This window comes from Macaca thibetana, chromosome 12 (assembly GCF_024542745.1).
Source record: "Macaca thibetana thibetana isolate TM-01 chromosome 12, ASM2454274v1, whole genome shotgun sequence".
Taxonomy (NCBI): domain Eukaryota; kingdom Metazoa; phylum Chordata; class Mammalia; order Primates; family Cercopithecidae; genus Macaca; species Macaca thibetana.
Genome location: NC_065589.1, coordinates 4481161 through 4500571, shown reverse-complemented (window position 1 = coordinate 4500571; position 19411 = coordinate 4481161). Strand labels below are relative to the sequence as shown.

The window sequence follows — 19411 nt, the reverse complement described above, 5'->3', positions numbered from 1 at the left end:
CACCGCCACTCCTGGCTAACTTTTTGTATTTTTAGTAGAGATGGGGTTTCACTCTGTTGACCAGGCTGGTCTAGAATTCCTGACCTCAGGTGATCCACCCGCCTCAGCCTCCCAAAGTGCTAGGATTATAGGCGTGAGCCACCGCACCTGGCAAAAACAGAAAATCTTTCAGTGCTGATCCCATCAGAAACGCCCACAATCTAACAAGGTGTGAGGAAAGGGCGCTGACCCACACGCACCGGCAGGCTCATTTTGACAATAGGAAAGAGCTGGAAGCATGTTAATGGCAAATGATCTTTTACTGGTGACATTTTCTGCTTTTTATTTTTCTGTTTTCCAAAAGGAACTTGTGTTATTTTTATCCTCATAAAAAGAAACAAGTGGTGTATTTTTAAAAACTGCACCACTCAGTAGCAATCTGTTGATGAGGATCTGTTTTGCGCCCCCGGTGTTGAGTTTCCCAAACTGACCTGTCATCTGAGGTGCTGGGACTCCGAGCCCCACGACGGCTGCTGTGAGGCCTCCACACTTGGCAAGCAGTGCTGTACCCCGAGCAGAGCCAGCTCCCCGTGACAGCAGCCTGTCATCAGAATCCCCTGTCCTCATTTCCTCCAGCCCGAGCTGGGACCGCATTAACCCTGCATGTTCCGCCTGCAAACAGCGGGGACAGTGGGGAAACCCAGCACTCCAGCACCCACCCCATAGTGGTCCTGGGCACAGCGAGAGTTGGGGTCTTCCATAAGCGTCCCCCACCCAACGTGAGGCTGATGTCCAAGGCCAGGGGGAAAATCCCGGGACAGTGTGGGACAGGAGCAGGGGAAACAGCAGGGGCGGGGGCCAGGCTGGGCTATGGCTGGGCTATGGCTGAGCTGGGCTGGGCTATAATTGGGCTATGGCTGGGCTATGACTGGGCTGGACTGGGCTATGGCTGGGCTGTGGCTGAACTGGACTGGGTTATGGCTGAGCTGAACTGGGCTGTGGCTGGGCTGGACTGGGCTATGGCTGGGCCAGGCTGGGCTGTAGAGGAAGCATGGACTCAGGGAACGCCTATGGAAGGTAACCCTCAGGGCACCTTGCAGACTTGGCAGTAATTTGTGGGTGAGCTTCCCCTCCACAGGCTGTGTGCGTCTCAGGAGCAGGAGTGGGGTTCTGTCTCCCTGGGGGCCACCTGGGCCTCTCTGGTCTGTAAGAGCATTAGGACAATCCCTAGTAGCATCAAGAGGCCACAGCCAGACCCAACACTCCCCAGCTCCTCTAGGTCGCAGCACACCTGGAAATGGTCATACTGGTCAGACCCACGTGGCCGATGGGTTGAGGGTTGAGGGCTGAGGGCTGAGTGCTGATTGCTTCTCTCCCATGCACCTGAAGCTCCTCAGCCTCAAAGCTCTGCTCTGGCCACTGATGTGGGAAATGTCCAGTGGCCTCCTCGGCTCCCAACTCAACCCACCTGCCCTTGGTCAGGGCCTGTGGTTCTGAGCCCAGTTCAGTCCCAGGCGTGAGGGCTTCCCCCTGCGACTACTGTGAACCAAGCGCTGGACAGGAAGCTGAGAGTCCGCTGCTGTATTTTTAGATGACCCTGTTTCTTAGCCGCCCTGGGCAGCCCCGAGGCCAAGGCCGTGGGGTAGCAGGGCAAGGAGCCCCAGCGTCTCTCCTACCTGCGCCAGCTGGGTGGGGCACCTGAGGGTGGCACCTCCCCTCTCTGGGCAAAGTTCCCTCACCGCTGCCATGGACTCCCAGCTTGGAAAGCCTCTGCTAACCAGCTGTGCTTATTCATGATAATCACGTTTTCCCACGTGACAGCAGAACAAGAGGACACATAGGTGCCACTGACATCAACAGCGAGGGCAGCACCTGTCGGTGTCCTGGCCCTGGGCTGAGGCTCTCTGCCACCCCAGGCCCCCACGACAGGCTCCACTGTCCCCACCTTGTAGATGAGGAAACAGGTGGGGAAGCTGCACCCCTGCCCCCACCAGCCAGCCCCACCGCCACAGCTTTCACCTGTGCTTGCCCTGGAGCCCTTCCTGATGTCTGTCCTAGGCCGCGAGTCCCTGGAAGGCCTCGATGGGCTTTCTGAGCTGACAGTCACCGAGGAGCCGGCATCTCGATCCTTCCCCCACCAGCCCAGCCCTCACCACCTGACCCTCCCGCCACCCTCCAGACAGAGGCTAAAAATACCTCCCCCGGGGCCACCAGCCTCGCCCTGCCCCGCCCTGCAGGCCTCCGTGTCCCCAGGCTGCCGGCTAGGCAGTCCTGCTCTCGGGTCTCTGTTCTCAGCTTCAAGGTCCAGGCCGAGTGAGAGGTAGGATCCAGGGGGCTCTGGGGCAGGGGACAGCAGAGAGGGCAGGGGGACCCAGCAGGGGGCAGCGGGGAGGATGGGTTAGGCCCTGGAGGCCGGGATCACAGCCGAGTGCTTCGGAGACTCCCCCTGGCCCCTGCCAGCGGCCAAGCCAGGCTCCTCAGGGTGGGGGCTCAGGAGACAGGATTCCCTCTGTTCCAGCTGGAGAGGTGGGAGGGGGAGGCTGGGCCACCCCTCGGATGGCAGCCAGGGCCACTCGGCCACAGTCGCCAGCCTTGCTGGGCTCAGGCTTTTTATTGTCCTGCCCACTCAGCTTCCTCACTCCAGGCCTGGGCAGGCACTGGGGTGAGGCTCTGAGACCCTCAGGAAGCCCCTGATCCATGCAGGGACTGCAGGGTGACAAGTGTCAGCAGGCACCCCTGAGGCCCCCAGGGAAAGTGGGGGCGCTTACGCCTGCCGGCCCATCGCCCCAGCAGCAGCTGGCCCAAGGGAGCACAACAATGACGGGAATGCGACGCCTGCAGGCGGTGGCCCAGGGACAGCCCCATCGCCTACTCAGGCCCCAGCTCATCTCCCAGCTGCCCAGGAAGGGCAGAACCGCCTTCATGGGGGCCAGGGCCTCCTGGGGAGGGGCCAGGCAGGACCCCCATGCCTGCAGTGTTGGGTGGGTATTTCGAGTACTGGCCGGGATGCTGGGGCGTGGGGCCGCCGGCCGCCTGAGCTGCCCTGTGCGCGAGCCCGGGTTGGTCTGTGAGGCCCTGTGGGCTCCCAGGTGCTTCCCCGCTCTGGGGTCAAGAGGTGGCATCCGGGTCGGGAAGTCGGGGAGCCCTAGCTCCCACTGCCTGCACCTGCACCGTGACTGCGCGGCCAGACTCTTGGCCTCCTGGTTCTCCAGCTGAGCTTTGTCATTTCCGTGCTGCTGGCGTTCTCACGCATTTTGTACCTGTGGACGCGCGGCCGCCTCTCTTGCCCGGGATGGCTCCACGAGGCGCCCCCTAGCGGGCGAACGGCCCCTCCGCTGTGCAGCCTTTCGCCCTGGGGTGACCCGGGTCAAAGGCTTGTGCACAGACTTGATCTCTCCTGGGGACGGTTGTCTTAGGGTGCAATACCAGAAGGACATAAACCACATGCGTATAATTACATGAGCCTGTAAGCAGCCTTGCTGACTTCAACCATAGGAGAGTGGTGATGCGAAACCCTCCAGAACGCTGCCTTTGGCTGGCCGTTTCTGTTTAGCAACCTCCAGCAGGCCACGTGGAATGCAGGGTTCAGAGCCTGGGCCCCCAAGCCTAGCTCTGAGTTCAAATTCCAGCTTCACCACTTCCTAGATGTGTGATCTTGGGCAAGTGACTGAAACGTTCTGTGCCTCAGTCTCCCCAGCTGTAAAAGGAGCAATGATTACACCCACCCTCCAGGACTGTTGTGGGGCTGAGTGGTGAATGCACAGCTTCTCTGCATGTTTGGCACGTGGCCTGGTGCCTGGGAGCACCACGGGAGCAGGAGCTGCTGCAGCCCCCAAATGGCCTCCCCAGCAGTGTGGGATCTGGGACAGAGGACACCTCTGGGAGTTTGGGTGCCTCCGGGGCCCCTGGGGGTGGGCTCAGTGTAGCCCAGGGTTGTGGACGAGACCCAGGGCATGGGTTCTCTTGCCAGCCCTGTTCTGCCCCGAATGCCTGGCCATGGGTAGGTCTCCCACCCCTCCGAACCTCAATTTCCTCACTGCAAACAGGAATGACTCCTGCCCTACCTTACAGGGTTCTGGGGGTGGCTTGAGGCAGATGGAGTGAAGTGATTGACACATGGTCGATGCTCATCCTGTGTTTATCAAGGGATGGAAAGGGCTGATGGGCAGACTGGATGAGTCACTCAGGAGGATGAGACCATCCCCACTTGGCTGACCCTGCTGTCTTCTCTCCTAGGAGCTCGGGCGGCTCCACGCACTTCTTCCCTTGAGTGGGTGGGCTGCTGAGGGTCCCGTGGGCACAGCATCATGGTACGGAACGTGGATGACCTGGATTTCCACCTGCCCTCGCATGCCCAGGACATGCTGGAGGGCCTGCAGCGGCTGCGCTCTCAGCCCAAGCTGGCCGATGTCACACTGCTGGTGGGCGGCCAGGAGCTGCCATGCCACCGTGGCCTCCTGGCACTCAGCAGCCCCTACTTCCATGCCATGTTTGCGGGTGACTTTGCCGAGAGCTTCTCTGCGCGCGTGGAGCTGCGGGACGTGGAGCCAGCTGTGGTGGGGCAACTGGTGGACTTCGTGTACACAGGCCGGCTGACCATCACCCAGGGCAACGTGGAGGCACTGACACGCACGGCTGCGCGCCTGCACTTCCCCTCGGTGCAGAAGGTCTGCGGCCGCTACCTGCAGCAGCAACTGGATGCTGCCAACTGCCTGGGCATCTGTGAGTTTGGGGAGCAGCAAGGGCTGCTGGGCGTGGCTGCCAAGGCCTGGGCCTTCCTGCGAGAGAATTTTGAGGCTGTGGCACGTGAGGACGAGTTCCTGCAGCTTCCTCGAGACCGGCTGGTCACTTGTCTGGCCAGTGACCTGCTGCAGGTGCAGCCAGAGCAAAGCCGACTTGAGGCCCTGCTGCGCTGGGTGCGCCATGACCCACAGGCCCGAGCCTCCCACCTGCCTGAGCTGCTCAGCCTAGTGCACCTGGACGCCGTGCCCAGGCCCTGCGTGCAACAACTGCTGGCCACAGAGCCCCTGATCCAGGAGTCAGAGGCATGCCGGGCAGCCCTGTCCCAGGGCCATGATGGGGTGAGTGAGCAGCTGGGAGGCCCCCATTCCTGGGAAGCAGGGAGGAAACCCCACCTGAATCAGGACAGAGTAAGGAGTGGACATTCCAAGGTGCACTGACCTTGCAATGCTCCTTGTTTTGGGCCAGTTCCCTATAAGGACATCACCATTCACCCCTCAAGTGCAGATCGTGCCTGTGTGCGTGTCACACCCTGGGTGCAAGGGGCAGGGGAATGTAGAAGTGGTAAGATCTGACCCTGTCCTGAAGGAGCCTGTAGCTCAGTGGGACAAGCCTGGAAACAGGCAGTGTGGAAGGGCCAAATATATGCCCAGGATGCATTCTGGGAGGGGCTGGCAGTCAGGGAGTGCTTTCTGGAGGAGGCAGCATGTGAGCTGGGCCTTAGAGGAGGGATAGGAGGTCACAGGGAGAAAAAGAGGGGAAAACCATCCAGGAAGGTGGTGCAGCTTATGCACAGGCAAGGAGGCACAGACAGGCCTGGCAGTCCACCGGAGCTTTTATGGGGTGCTACTTCCTGTTTGTGCTGGCAGTGGGCCTGGCGGGCACGGCAGGTCATGATGGAGTGACAGGTCTGGGAGTGGCTGCGCGGTCAGCTGCCAGACACCCTGTTTAGGGGCCTTGCTCCAGGGCACTCCTTTAGAGCCAAATCCGAGGACAAAGAGTGGCTCAGGCTGATGGTCCTCAGGCCAAGGGTGGAGTGAGTAGTGGGCTAACCCCTAACCCCTGTCCCCACTGGATTCCAGCCAGTCACAGAGCACCTGGCCTCCTTCTGGAGCTGGCTTCAGAGCCTTGCCAGTAGGCAGTCACCTAGTATTCTAACTCCTGGCAGTGGGAGATCTGGGGGTTCCATATGGGGGCCAGGGCGGGTGGCTGTTGGGGAGCCTGGGGTTCTGGGAGCCCTAGGCAGCGACTGCTTACCGGCCATTCCTAAGACAGCCAGCGATTCCCACTGAGCTGGGACACCCTTGTGCCGCCTGCTGGAGGCCACCCAGGGAGCGGGGATGGGGAGAAGCTCATGCATGGCGCTGCGTACCTGCTGTGGGGCTGGTTCTGAAGGTGGTTCAGGAATGCCCCTGAAAGGCACGTGGTGCAAGGAGCGAGCAGCTTGTGCACTCGGGCACACACCATCTCCAGCAACACACATGCACACATGCACACACATGCCGAGGCCTGCCCAGGGCATACGGGGGCTCAGGGCATGGGGAGACTTTGCCGTTGCCCTGACCCTGGCCTCCCACCCCACAGGCACCACTCGCCCTCCGGCAGAAGCTGGAGGAGGTCCTGGTGGTGGTGGGCGGGCGGGCGCTGGAGGAGGATGAGGCAGGTGAGGAGCCCACTCCCCGCCTTGGAAACTTTGCCTTCTACAACAGCAAGGCCAGTAAGTACCCCTCCCGCGTCTGGGCCCACCTGCCGTCCCTCGGTCTGGCGAGAGCCGCTGTGTCCACCTTGCAGGTGGAGCGACTGAGGCTCGCAGAGGACCAGGAGCTGTGTGAGGCCACTGTGAGGGGCATGCCTGGGTGGGCCTCACCTGGGGGCTGCAGAGGAGCCTGTGACACCCCAGTGAGGAGGAAAGCTGGGGGGCACTGCTGTTTCCTTTCTCTGCAACCAGAGCCCAGGACTCTGGTCCCTTTTAGGCTCTGGGACTGGTGTACAGGGCTCCACGGCCCAGACTGCACTCTGTGGAGTGGGCGGCCTGGCCGCTGCCTCCTCCCCATGCCCCCCGCTCAGTGCACCTGCCGGGGGAATCGAGACCCCAAGGGGAGAGCGGGGTGGGGAGTAAAGGGGTGCAGGCAGCTGGAGGAGTGAGAGCTCAGCTTCTGGGTCAGCCCAAACGGGGTTGTAATCCCAGCCCTCAAACAGGTGACCTCACCTCTCTGAGCCTCAGCTTCCTCATCTGTGAAATGGGCTCCTGCTGTTTCCTCACACAGTTGTAGGAAGCCCTGAAGTGGGCACTGAGGCCAGGTCTGCCATTTGGCGGGAAAGGAGGCATGAGGGCCCCGCAGCAGTTCTGGAGGCCCCTGCACTGGCCCCGGGAGGTGCTCTGGGAAGGGCTGATGCAGGCTGGCTGGTGTCATGGGGCCACCAGGCAGGTCGCCAACCATCTCCTTGGCGTCAGAGGCTGGCAGACTCCAGGAAGCCCGAGGCCAGCTGTTCGGGTCAGGGGCTGATGAGAGGGGTCTGGGGCTGGCGTCAGGAGGGAGCAGCTGTCTCAGACCCGGCCGGGAGGCGGGGTGCTGGCAGGAAGGGCCTGTTGATGGCTGGGCAACCCCCTCCCTGGGGTGACAGAGCCATGAGTCACGGGGACACGGTCCCTGCCCACAGTGCCAGGCTGTGCTCCCAGGGAGGCCTGGAATTCCGCATCTCCCAAAAATGGTCATAAACAGTAAACAGAGTCTTCCCAGGGGACGTCCCGAAGGCCTGGGGCTCTTCCACAAACACCCAAAATATGTCCATTTATAGGACTTTACCATTTCCACAGTTATTGTCTTGATTTTCCAAAGCATTTTCGCATCTCTTGCCTCAGTTTACCTCTTGTAGCTCTGAGAGGCAGGCCTGACTTGGGCATATCGCTCTGCCCCACCCCACAACCCGAGCAGCAATCATCCTAACAGCCGCCATCAGTGAGCAGTCCCATGAGGGTCCCCATAGCTCCTGGGAGACAGGGGTCAGTCCCACCCTACAGCAAGGAAACTGAGGCTGGGCTTTGCCCAAGGACACACAGCTGGGGCACGACAGCTGGGATTTGGACCCGCTCTGCCTGCTGCAAGGCCTGTGCCTGATCCCCTGTATGTGCCTGGCTGCCTGGAGGGCAGGGAGGGTGCAAGGAAGGAAGGGAGGGAGGGAGGAAGGCATGCTGTTGGTGTTATCACACACTAGTGACACCCACAGATCAGGCCACTTAACCCACACCACATCTAACCGACAGGCCAGCCCCAGGGGCTGAATGGTCCATTTGGGGTCAGTGGGGTCAACTGCAGGGTCAAGGTGAGACCCCGGCCTCCAAAGCCTTCCTGCTTCTCCAGGGGGCTATCCTGTGTCCACTCTGAGTGCCAGGCTCTGTGGAGGGGGTGGGGGGACGCATTAAGCCAGAGCACCCAGGACCCTCTGGGCCCCTGCACCAGTGTCCCCCTGCCCTTCCCTTTCCCCACCAGTGAGAGGGGCATTTCTGCACCTGGTGCACGGAAAGGCACCTGGGAAGGGGTAGTGGGGACCGCCCCAGCAGGGAGCCTGGCAGCCTGACCCTTCTGCCTCTCTCCTTCTGCCAGAGAGGTGGATGGCGCTTCCAGACTTCCCCGACTACCACAAGTGGGGTTTCTCCCTGGCGGCCCTGAACAACAACGTCTATGTCACAGGTAGGCAGCTCAGGGACCCTTCCAGGGATGCCCTGCCCAGCCAAGCACCGGGCTCAGTGCAACTCCCCGCGCTGAGTGGGGTCTCTGATGGTTAGTCAAGGCTTGTCGAGGCCTTTCCATGCATGTGAAAACAAGGACATTTAAAATCCACGGTCACTCGTGGGAGCCGGGAGCTGCTCCTGTACACAGGCTGGCGCGGGCCCACCCCTGCATCGCACAGCTCCTTCAGGGGAAGCTCCAGACCTCCCCGCTAAGTGCCACGCTGGCCTGGCTGCTGTGGACGCCACGAGGTTCCAGGTGGCCTCCTTCAGTGAGAAGCGCCAGGCCTGGGTGGTTGACCAGATGTCCGTCTTGGTCCCCAGAAGGAGTCATGTGATGCAGGGGTCACTTTGTTCTTTCCTACCTTAGAAATTGGGATTCCCTCCAGCCTGGGTGACAGAGCGAGACTCCATCTCAAAAAAAAAAAAAAAAAAAGAAATTGGGGTTCCTTGTAAGATTTGGGAGAGGACAAGCTTCCGCTGATGGGGGCTTGAAACCACTGATCTTGTCATCCCTGTTTATGGGGGATAGAGGGGCCTGTGCAGTCACACAGCTCGACTGTGCTACACTGGTCCCACCCCTGGCTCACCACACTGGAGATCATGGCCTGGCATGGGAGGAGGCCCCTGGACATTGGTACCCAGACCCCATTGGCCTGGCACCCCAGGCTGGTGGTACCCATGTAGACAGAACTTCTCCCGGCAGGTGGCTCTCGGGGCACCAAGACAGACACCTGGTCAACCACCCAGGCCTGGTGTTTCCCACTGAAGGAGGCCGCCTGGAAGCCCGTGGCGCCCATGCTGAAGGCCCGCACCAACCATGCCAGCGCGGCACTCAATGGGGAGATCTACGCGATCGGCGGTGAGGCCTTCCTCTCCATTCCTCCCCGGGGCCTGGTTCTAGCCTCTCTTCCCTGCAGCAATAGCAACAGAGAGCCCCATGCTGGCCTCAGAGACCACAGAGATGCTGCTCCCAGTGCCACCCTCAGGGCTCGCTGTCTGGTGGGGTGGGCAAGCCATAGGCCAGGGCTCCTGACCAGGTGGGCCATCGAGACCCACAGCCCGGGTGTCCTCCCTGGCCAGCTCCCAGTGCCTCTGCTGTGCTGGGACAGAGACAGCAAGATGGTGACTCAGGCCCCAGGAGGGCTTCCTGCAGGAAGGGCCAGTGGGGACAGCCACACCCACCCGCCAGCACCTGCAGCTACAGCAGGGAGTCACCCAGGAGCCTTCACCGATTAAAGGAACATCGAAAAACAAAATGTGGCCAGGTGTGGTGGCTCACTCCTGTAATATCAGCACTTGGCGGGGCCAAGGCAGGAGGACTGCTTGGAGAAGGACAGGGTCTCTCTATGTTACCCAGGAGTTTGAGACAAGCCTGGGCAACATAGAGAGACCCTGTCTCCCTTTTTAAAATTATTTATTTATTTATGAGACAGTCTTGCTCTGTCACCCAGGCTGGAATGCAGTGGAGTGATCTCAGCTCTCTGCAACCTCCATCTTCCAGGTTCGAGCAATCTTCCCACCTCAGCCTCCTGAGTAGGTGGGACCACAGGTGCGTGCCATCATGCCCAGCTAAGTTTTGTATTTTCTGTAGCGACGGGGTTTCACCATATTGACCAGGCTGGTCTCAGACTCCTGGGCTCAAGTGGTCCACCCACCTCAGCCTCCCAAAGTGCTGGGATTACAAGAGGGAGCCACTGCCCCCAGCCCATAAAAAAAAAAAAAAATATCCAGGCCGGGTGCGGTGGCTCACGCCTGTAATCTCAGCACTTTGGGAGGCCGAGGCAGGCGGATCACAAGGTCAGGAGTTCGAGACCAGCCTGGCCAACATGGTGAAACCCCATCTCTACTAAAAATATAAAAATTAGCTGGACGTGTAATTCCAGCTACTCGGGAGGCTGAGGCAGGAGAATTGTTTGAATCTGGGAGGCAGAGGTTGCAGTGAGCTGAGATCGAGCCATTACACTCCAGTCTGGGTGACAGGGTGAGACTCCATCTCAAAAAAAAAAAAAAAAAAAAAAAAAGGCAGTCATGGTGTCACGTGTCAGCCAAGGTAGAAGGATGGCTGAGTCTGAGAGGTCGAGGCTGCAATGAGCTGTTATCGCACCACTGTACTTCAGCCTCAGTGACAGGGCAAGACCCTGTTTCAAAAAAAAAGAAAAAGAAAAGAAAAAACACATGTGGCCCAAAAGCTCTGTAGGTGATGAACTGGTCTTGAGGCCACTTCTAATGCCCCACCTGTCCCAGCTGTCCCCTTTCTCTCAGTGGCTACCGTGTCCCCAACCAGACAGCAGAAAGCTCCCAGGGCTTGTGAGGTCCCCAGGTGCTCACAGAGGCCCAGGCCAAGGCCTGCTCTCCCCAGGAGGCGTCCTCATCACTGTCACACCCAGACTGTATCTGGGACTGGGAGGGAGCTGCCTACAGCTCCAGGGTCTCGCAACCTGCCCTCCCAGGGCTGGCATCCTCCATTCCAGTTCAGAGCACTCCAGGAAATGACTCCTGGCACATGAGGGGCCTGGGGGAGGGCAGCCTGACTGCTCCCTGCCACCCCGTTCCGCAACATCGGCCCCAGAGTGGGGCATTTCTAGGCCCGAGTGTCCATCCCCTACACCACTTCCTGGCGGGGTGGCCTTGGGAGGTGCCGGCGCCTCTCAGAGCCTCAGCTTCTCTATCTACGAAATGGGGAGCCCACCCCGCTTCCCACCACGGTGGTCCCTGCTGCTTTACAAAGCCCCAGCCCCTGCGTTTCCAGGCCTCCCCTCTCCTCCCCAGCCCTGACCTGCCCCCGCCCTCACCCCGCAGGCACCACCCTGGATGTGGTGGAGGTGGAGAGCTACGACCCCTACACAGACAGCTGGACACCCATCAGCCCAGCCCTCAAATACGTCAGCAACTTCTCGGCCGCCGGCTGCCGGGGCCGGCTTTACCTGGTGGGCTCCAGCGCCTGCAAGTACAACGCCCTGGCCCTGCAGTGCTACAACCCTGTCACAGGTGGGCAGGGCTCAGGGACCGAGGACAGGACCACAGGCCCCTCTGACAGGCGACAGTCTGCTGGCAGTGATGGCGAGGATGGGGGCTCCTGAGGATAGACGGGGCCTGGGGTGGAGAGAGCTGGTGGCCGCAGCCTCTCACAAAGAGGAGGGGACGCGGAGGAAGGCAAGGGCCCAAGGGGTCGGGGACCCACTGCGTCACCTCCACAGAGTCCCAGCGCAGAGGCGAGCTGCACATCTGTCCTGCTCAGGCCTTAGGGCAGCAGTGGGCTGGGTCTGGGCACTGAGCCCAGCACCTGGCAGCTGCCTGACGGTTCTACCCAAAAGGGCCTCACGGACCAGGAGTGGTGACCCCCAACCTCCAAGGCCCTGAGGACCATCTTGGGTTCTGGACTCTGTGCCAGAGTTGGAGGCCCAGCTCAGCCTCCCTGAACTCTGAGCCGTCCACCCCTGGCCCTGGTCTCCAGTCCTGTTTCACCCTCTGGACAGTGTAGATGGTGGCGGACCCTGTTTCACAGTGTGGGTGTGGGGACAGTGTAGATGGTGGCGGACCCTGTTTCGCAGTGTGGGTGTGGGGACAGTGTAGATGGTGGCGGACCCTGTTTCGCAGTGTGGGTGTGGGGACAGTGTAGATGGTGGCGGACCCTGTTTCGCAGTGTGGGTGTGGGGACAGTGTAGATGGTGGCGGACCCTGTTTCGCAGTGTGGGTGTGGGGACAGTGTAGATGGTGGCGGGCTCCATTCTGAGGCGTGGATGTGAGGACCCTCAAGAGACTGGCTGGGCCCAGGGTCCATGCAAGGCCCACCTGGGTACCAGGCCCGGGGTTGGGGGCTGGGCAGGGAGGGGCCCCAGCCAGTCAGGTGGGGTGGGTGGGGTGGCAGCCAGGCCAAAGCACCCCCAACAGGGAGAGACCTGAGGGATCCCTGTACCCTTCACAGGCCCCTCACCTATGCTGCAGCCTTGTGAGGGGTCACTGTCCCCAGGGGGAATATCAAGGCTGGGTGAGAGGCAGGTGTGGGTCCCTCCCAGCTGCACCACAGGAACCTACTCCCATTTCACAGACAAGTTCACTGAGGTTCAGAGAGGCACTGAGTCTGGGGTCCCTCAGAGTGGGGGACAGTGCCAGTGCCAGTGCCCACACTGGCAACCCTGGTGATGGTGGCCGGTGCCTGTGCCCCCCGCAGATGCGTGGAGTGTGATCGCCTCACCCTTCCTGCCCAAGTACCTGTCCTCGCCGCGCTGCGCCGCACTGCACGGGGAGCTCTACCTCATCGGGGACAACACCAAGAAGGTCTACGTGTACGACCCCGGGGCCAACCTGTGGCAGAAGGTGGGCCACCCCCTCCCCCCACATGTGAGCCCCTGCCTGGGACTCCTGACATCAGAGAGCCAGCCTGGGAAGTGAGGGATGGGGTGCCACAGAGGGCCCACTGCGAAGGGGACAGCACAGGCTGGAGTGCCCACAGAGGGCCCACAACGAAGGGGGTGGTGCAGGTTGAGATTCCCCCCAGGCTACAAGGCGACAACAGTGCCCTGGCCTGAGCCCCCTTGAGGATAGGGGAGACAGTGACAGTGGGAGAACGTGGTTTGGGGTTGCCGGCCACTGGTGCTCTGTCCCTGCACACCCAGCTTCCTACAGAGGAGTGGCCTGTCCTCCTTCTCAGGGAGAAAAACCAGGTTCAGATGGAGGGTGCTATAGGGACCAGGAGGGAGGGCGTCCTCTGCCTCAGGGTGGCCAAGTCAGGGAGGGGGTTCCTGAGCTGAGGGGAGGTGAGAGCCGCCAGCCCCGGGGCCTTCCTATTGTCCTCAGCACCATCCCACCATGGCCTGCTCTTTGACCATCAGTCCCTGAGGAAGGGGCGGGAGGTGGACCTCTGGGCGGCCTCCCTGGTGGAGGGGACAGTGCCCAGGAGGTTGGGGGTGGGTCTTGGCACCAAGCCAGATGCCCTGGGCCTGCCCACCTGCCCCAAGACTCCCAGTCCCTGCAGTCTGAGAAGGGGGCACTCTCTCCAGCCACCCCGCAGGCTCCTGGCCTGGTGACAGCTGGACCTCTGCAATCCTGCTGCCCACAGCTGTCCCCTGGCGTCACTGCTCAGCTGACCCAGGGCCCCCATTACAGTGGTGAGACAGGTGCAGGGTGGGCTCTGCCAGGCCAGCGTGTCAGCCTGGGTCCTCTCAGCTGGGCCACAGCCAGGCCTTCCTCCAGCCCAGGCCATTGTCCCAGCCTCAGGTCCCAGCACAGCAGGACTCTGCCTTACCCTCTCCGGGCCTGGGTCCTCATCTCTTCCCTGTCTTCATCTGGAGACCACAGACCGGCCTCCTGCTTCCCACCCGCCCAGGTTCTTCCTGAAGCCACACCTCTCTCCAGCCTCTGGAAAGTCACTGCCCTCACCCCACAATCCCTCCCGGGGCCACTCCCAAGGCCACAGACTGAACAGGGGTGCAGGGGTGAGGCGAGGGGGCCCACGGTGGGCTAGGCTCTTCCTGGGTGTCTCCTGTGAGAGAGCGAAGCCTCAGTGAGGCCTCGAGTCAGCCCAGACCTCCCTGGGAGGCAGCTTTGGGCTCAGGCCTCAGGGCCCCCTGACTGCAGGGGGTGGAATTGTCATCCCGAGGGCTGAGGGCCAGAGAGGGAAAGCGGCCTCCCCACCAAAAGAAGAGTCTGAGGAGGCTGGAGGGGCTGGGGTGGGCTGCCCAGGGACCCTGTGCTCGTGCCGTGGAGGGGATCTGGGCCAGGTGGCTGGCCGTCCTCTCTGCCACTCCCCCAACCCTGCTGAGGGCACCCTCAGCACTGCTCTCCGGCTCCCACCATGGGACATTAACCCGCTGACCGTGTACAGGTGCAGTCCCAGCACAGCCTGCATGAGAACGGCGCGCTGGTGCCACTGGGCGATGCACTGTACGTGACGGGCGGCCGCTGGCAGGGCATGGAGGGTGACTACCATGTGGAGATGGAGGCCTATGATACGGTTCGGGACACCTGGACCCGCCATGGCGCCCTGCCCCGGCTCTGGCTCTACCACGGGGCCTCCACCGTCTTCCTGGATGTCTCCAAGTGGACCCAGCCCTTCAGCTCCACCCAGGAGCACTAAGCCAGGGCTGGGCTCCCCGGAAAGGGCCCCCCAGCAGCCCCTCATCACCCTGTGGAACGGCCCCCTTTCATTTTCGCTTAGTTCTTCACTTGGAGCTACCATTCCTTCCGGGCTTGGGCCACCAGGGGTGATCAGACAGCATGGCTCGGAGTGCACAGCCTTGGTCTCTGTGGCCACCACACTAAAGTCTGAGCTGAGCAGTGATAAGGGCCTGAGTGCCGGACACCAGCATAACAGGGTCAGGAAGCTCTGCTGCCCCTGGGGTTACCGAGACCTCAGAGAGAGGAGCCGGGGGCTGGGCCAGCATTCCCAGAGCTTGTGAGCTCCACTACTGCCCTGCAGGGCCTTTTGGAGCAGTTGCATGAATGTAGGGTGAACACGGAGTGTCCCAGAAAGCTGAGGCTGCTGGGGAAGGCAGGCCCCAGAGATGGGGTCAGCACCAGGGCCTCGTGGGCCTGCTTCTGCGTCGCTCACAGCAGTGTAACCATGGCAGGCCACCTCCCCTCTCTGGGCTTCAAGCTCCGCATCCGCCACCCATGGGGCTGACTGTGTGGGCTTTGGGTCCCCACTCAGCCTTTGCATGTCGGTGCTGTTTCTGCTTCTGTGGACAAAGGAGGCCCCAACCATCTCTTGCACCCAGCGGGCAGCGCCCACAGAGAAACCAGGAAGGAGGGAGGCGGGGCGTGGGGCGGGCCGGAGGGTCCCAGGGAGGTGAGCAGGAGAGCCTGCTCTCAGAAGTGACTGCTGCATCTCTTTGTGTCAGAACAAAGGCTCTGCATCAGAATGGAATTTCCCAGCAGGGGATGATTCTTGGGTGCACTGGTGGCACCCTCCTGAGGGTGAGGGGTAGCATCTGATGGGCCCCTGGCAGCACGCAGCCTGACTCCGGCTGGCTCAGGCTAAGTAGCTTCTCCCTCATCCTGAATGAGGCACCCACCTTTGGAGCTAAGGAGACAATGAAGGACACTCCCTGGGTGCCCAGTGGCATGTCCTTACTGTCACAGGCTTTGCCCCAGGACATGGGGCTAGAAGTCAGGAGTCAGGCCTGGCCAGGCACAGGCCCTGGTGTTGCCCCGCAGAGGCCTTGAGCAGCTCCCGTCTCCCACTGGATCCAGGCTTCCTCTCCAGGAGCAGCCCATGGATTCCTCCTTGAAGAGCCCCTGCCCCTAGGGACGAGAGGGGCCTCTGACATCCTTGGGTTCTAAGGACAGGAACCCCTGGGTCTCTTGAGCTTCCATAGGTAGGGATCTGCTTTGCTCCCAGACCTGCCTCTCATAGCATTTTTTTTTTTTTTTTTTTTTTTTTTTTTTTTTTTTTTTTTTTTGCCTCTTGTTACCCAGACTGGAGTGCAATCTCACTGCAACCTCCATCTCCTGGGTTCAAGCGATTCTCCTGCCTCAGCCTCTCTAGTAGCTGGGATTACAGGCACCCATCACCACGCCTGGCTAATTTTTGTATTTTTAGTAGAAACAGGGTTTCACCATGTTGAGTGGGCTGGTCTTGAACTCCTGACCTCATGTGATCCGCCCGCCTCAGCCTCCAAAAGTGCTGGGATTACAAGGTGTGGGAGAAGTGAGCTGACCCTGGAGGGCCAGAGAGAGTGGGGCCACTGGGTGCTTCCAAAGGAACAAGAGCCCAGAGCTGAGGAGACCTTTGGTGGCAGGTGGATTGGATAAAGCACGGGTGAGGGTTTCTGGGGCCCTGGGCTCTGTTTCCACGTGGAAATCTGAAATGTTTTCTAGACAGTGATGGAAGGAGGTCAGCCAAAGGGCTGTTTAAAAACAAAGCCTCCATGTAAACCATTTCTGCAGGAATATTTTAAAATAAATAAAAATACAACTGAAGACATGAAATGTCAAAATAGGCTGACTTTGATCACAAAGTAGCCACAAGGGCGGCATGCCAGAGCAAGACCTGCTCTCCACCCCTGCACACCCTGCAGGAATATGGGCGCTCCACGGGTGGAGGGCGTGGGCCTCTCCAGGTCCTGGCTCCCAGCTTTTTTTTTTTTTTTTTTTTTGAGACGGAGTCTCGCTCTGTCGCCCAGGCTGGAGTGCAGTGGCCGGGTCTCAGCTCACTGCAAGCTCCGCCTCCCGGGTTCACGCCATTCTCCTGCCTCAGCCTCCCGAGTAGCTGGGACTACAGGCGCCCGCCACCTCGCCCGGCTAGTTTTTTGTATTTTTAGTAGAGACGGGGTTTCACCATGTTAGCCAGGATGGTCTCGATCTCCTGACCTTGTGATCCGCCCGTCTCGGCCTCCCAAAGTGCTGGGATTACAGGCTTGAGCCACCGTGCCCGGCCAGGCTCCCAGCTTTGAGGTGCCGATCAGCTGGGCTCCTGATTCAGGGGGCCATGGCACCCTTCATGGCGCCAGGAGGAAAGGGGCGCCTGCTGGGTATTGAGGTGAGAGGCTAAGGAGAGTTTCACGACGGCCTCTCCCCATGCTGTGGGGAGAGTGAAGGGAGCCCAGAGGCTGGAGAGGCGTCCCAGGACAGCAGCAGCGGGGAGCGCAACCCCCTCTGTCTTGGGGGAAGGGAAAGGGCAGACACAGACTCCAGGGAGCTGCTGAGAGAGGGCCTTGGCGGGGGAATGCAGCCAGCACCCCTGTTGCCCAGCTGGGAGGAGGTGGCAGAGTCCATCTACCCTCTCTGTCCAGCCTGCCCCCTGTCTCCCACTAGTGCCTCCTACAGGTCAAACCCAATCAGAACCCAGAAGGAAGAGAGGCCATTGACAGGCTGTAGTGGCCAATTGGGGACAGAGAACAGGTGGAGAAGGTGGCCAGGGCACCAGGATGGCAGCCAGAATGTCTGGCACACGTCACCCACTTGAGAGCTTTGCAGGAAGGGACATTAATGCACTCACCAAGCAACAGTCATAGGGCAGCCAAGGCACCCCCTTCCACCATCAAAATCCCAGGACAGCAAGGACTCATTAGAAGGCTTGAGGCTAATAGGGGCTTCTAGAAAGGGGAGCGCGTAGCCTTGGAACATGTGCAAAAGCCCACAGGGGTGTGCGAGTGAAACCCACCTCCCCAGCCCCGTGTGCTCATGTCCTCCAGGTAGCTGTGTGTTGTCTTGGCCACAGAAGATGCTGGGTAAACTAAGGCCCCTCAGCCTTCAGTGGGCACACAGGGCCCTCAGCCAGGCCCAGCACCGCCAACTCTATCTCAGCTCCCTCGGGTCCCCAGGTAAGCCAGGGCCTAGGCATGCTTCCAGCCACTTCCATTGGACTTGAGTTTCCCAACACCTGCCAGATAGGCCCCTTTTATTATCCAGCATCTTCTCTATTCAGGCAGGGACAGTGGTTCCTGGAATCAGACCATTGACACCCTCATGTGACTGTAATTAAATGGACTGGTCACCTGACAGTTTTCCGTAGTCAGGTAGACCGTGACATAGCTTGGAGATCTGTCCCCTCCGAATGTCATGTAGAGTCTGATCGCTGGTGTTGGAGCTGGGCCTGGTGGGAGGACCCCTCAGGCGTGGCGTGGTGCAGTAATGGTGGTGTGCTCCCGCAGAGCTGATCGTTAAAGAGCCGACACCTCCCCTGCTCTCCCTTGCTCCCTCTCTGTGTGACACACCTGCTCCCCTTCCCCTGCCACCATGAGGGGAAGCTTCCTGAGGCCTCGCCAGAAGCAGATGCTGGTGTCATGCTTCCTGTACAGCCTGTGGAACTGTGAGCCAAATACACCTCTTTTCTTTATAAATTACCCAGCCTCAAGTTTTCCTTTATAGAAAGAAAACAGACAGATAGAGGCCACTACTCCAGTTGGTTGGGCCGTCAGTTGATCCAGTTGAAAGCACGTGTATGGCTGGAGAATGTGCCAGTGGCTTAAGGAGAGAGGGCACAGCCACATACACAGAAAAGATGTCTGTACTATCCATCCCCAGTGCCCGGTGTGGTGCCAGCTGCTTGGTCTGAAGTGTGGCTGCTTCTCCCAGGCTCTGCAGCACCAGGTACGTGGCAGGGCAGCCAGGTGTGTGGCTGTCACTGAGAGTGAGGAATCTCCATGGGGGAAGTGTCCTCTTTGGAACAGACCCCAGGAGCCATCATGACTCTGTCAGATGCCAAGGTGATTTTGATCACAGTCACATTTAAGAATGTGATTCTTTCCAAAATGGCATTGTATTCAATGGAGAGGTGAGCTAAAGATGATTATTTTAATTAATCTATTAAAACCATGTAGACAATTAGCAGAAAACTCAAGAGACCCTCTGGGCAGAAGTGAGAAAGAACTGTCCCCCGTGAGACCCGAGACTGCCCACACATCCGTGCAGCAGGCCACAGTGTATTCTGAGGGCTCGGCCTGGTGCCGGCACGTTGCGGGAACTGCACAAATGCTCACTGAATTGAACTAAATCTGTGGGTTCTCCAGAGCAACGGACCTCAAGTTGTAGGGGCCAGACCTGGATGTGGTTTCATTTGATGGTTCCATGATCTTGGGCCAGTCCCAAGATCTGAGCCTCAGTTTCCTCATCTGTGCAATGGGGATAATCACATGATTTGCAAATTAGATGATGTCGTGGACTTGCAAGGCCCAGTAAACAGCCACAGCTGCCCACCTGGGCCTCGGGAGGCCACACAACAAGCTGACTTCACAGTCCCACTGTTTTCGGAGCAGAGGGAGCTTTTATTCCCATGACTTCATCGGCAAAGGTCCTTCCTCTGGAGGAAGAGAGAAGAGTGGGAACAGCTTGACTGCATCAGGCTGCTGGGAAGGCAGGCCTGGGCCGTGACATGAGGGCCCAAGAATGAGGATTAGATTTCAGCCAGGCATGAAGGCGCGTGGGGGAGGCCACCTCCTGCTCCAGTGATCCCCGTTCTGTGGCCACTCATTTAGTCCTTCCACCCTGGGATGCACTGGCTTGCCCCGATGCCAGCCC

General features: G+C 60.1%; 1 protein-coding gene across 2 annotated transcripts; it reads left to right on the top strand.

The window, feature by feature from the left end:
* Window positions 1-2210: 2210 nt before the first annotated feature.
* KLHL30 (kelch like family member 30) lies at window positions 2211-16389 on the top strand. 2 transcript variants are annotated; one of them, XM_050751662.1, is made up of 8 exons: window positions 2211-2299; window positions 4216-5060; window positions 6304-6436; window positions 8325-8411; window positions 9156-9311; window positions 11252-11440; window positions 12624-12769; window positions 14277-16389. In XM_050751662.1, exons 2-8 carry the CDS (start codon window positions 4287-4289, stop codon window positions 14526-14528), a joined length of 1737 nt encoding a protein of 578 aa, XP_050607619.1. In that variant the 5' UTR covers window positions 2211-2299; window positions 4216-4286; the 3' UTR covers window positions 14529-16389. The 2 variants fall into 2 exon arrangements, with proteins under 2 accessions (XP_050607619.1, XP_050607620.1); XM_050751663.1 differs by lacking the exon at window positions 9156-9311 and having other exon boundaries at window positions 2212-2299.
* The last annotated feature ends 3022 nt before the right edge of the window (window positions 16390-19411 follow it).

Excerpts from the sequence above, each read along its gene's own strand:
- KLHL30 (XM_050751662.1), top strand. The coding sequence starts at position 4,287 with ATGGTACGGAACGTGGATGACCTGGATTTCCACCTGCCCTCGCATGCC. Across the intron at positions 5,061-6,303 it reads TGTCCCAGGGCCATGATGGG|GCACCACTCGCCCTCCGGCA; the intron begins GTGAGTGAGCAG and ends CCCACCCCACAG. Across the intron at positions 6,437-8,324 it reads CTTCTACAACAGCAAGGCCA|AGAGGTGGATGGCGCTTCCA; the intron begins GTAAGTACCCCT and ends TCCTTCTGCCAG.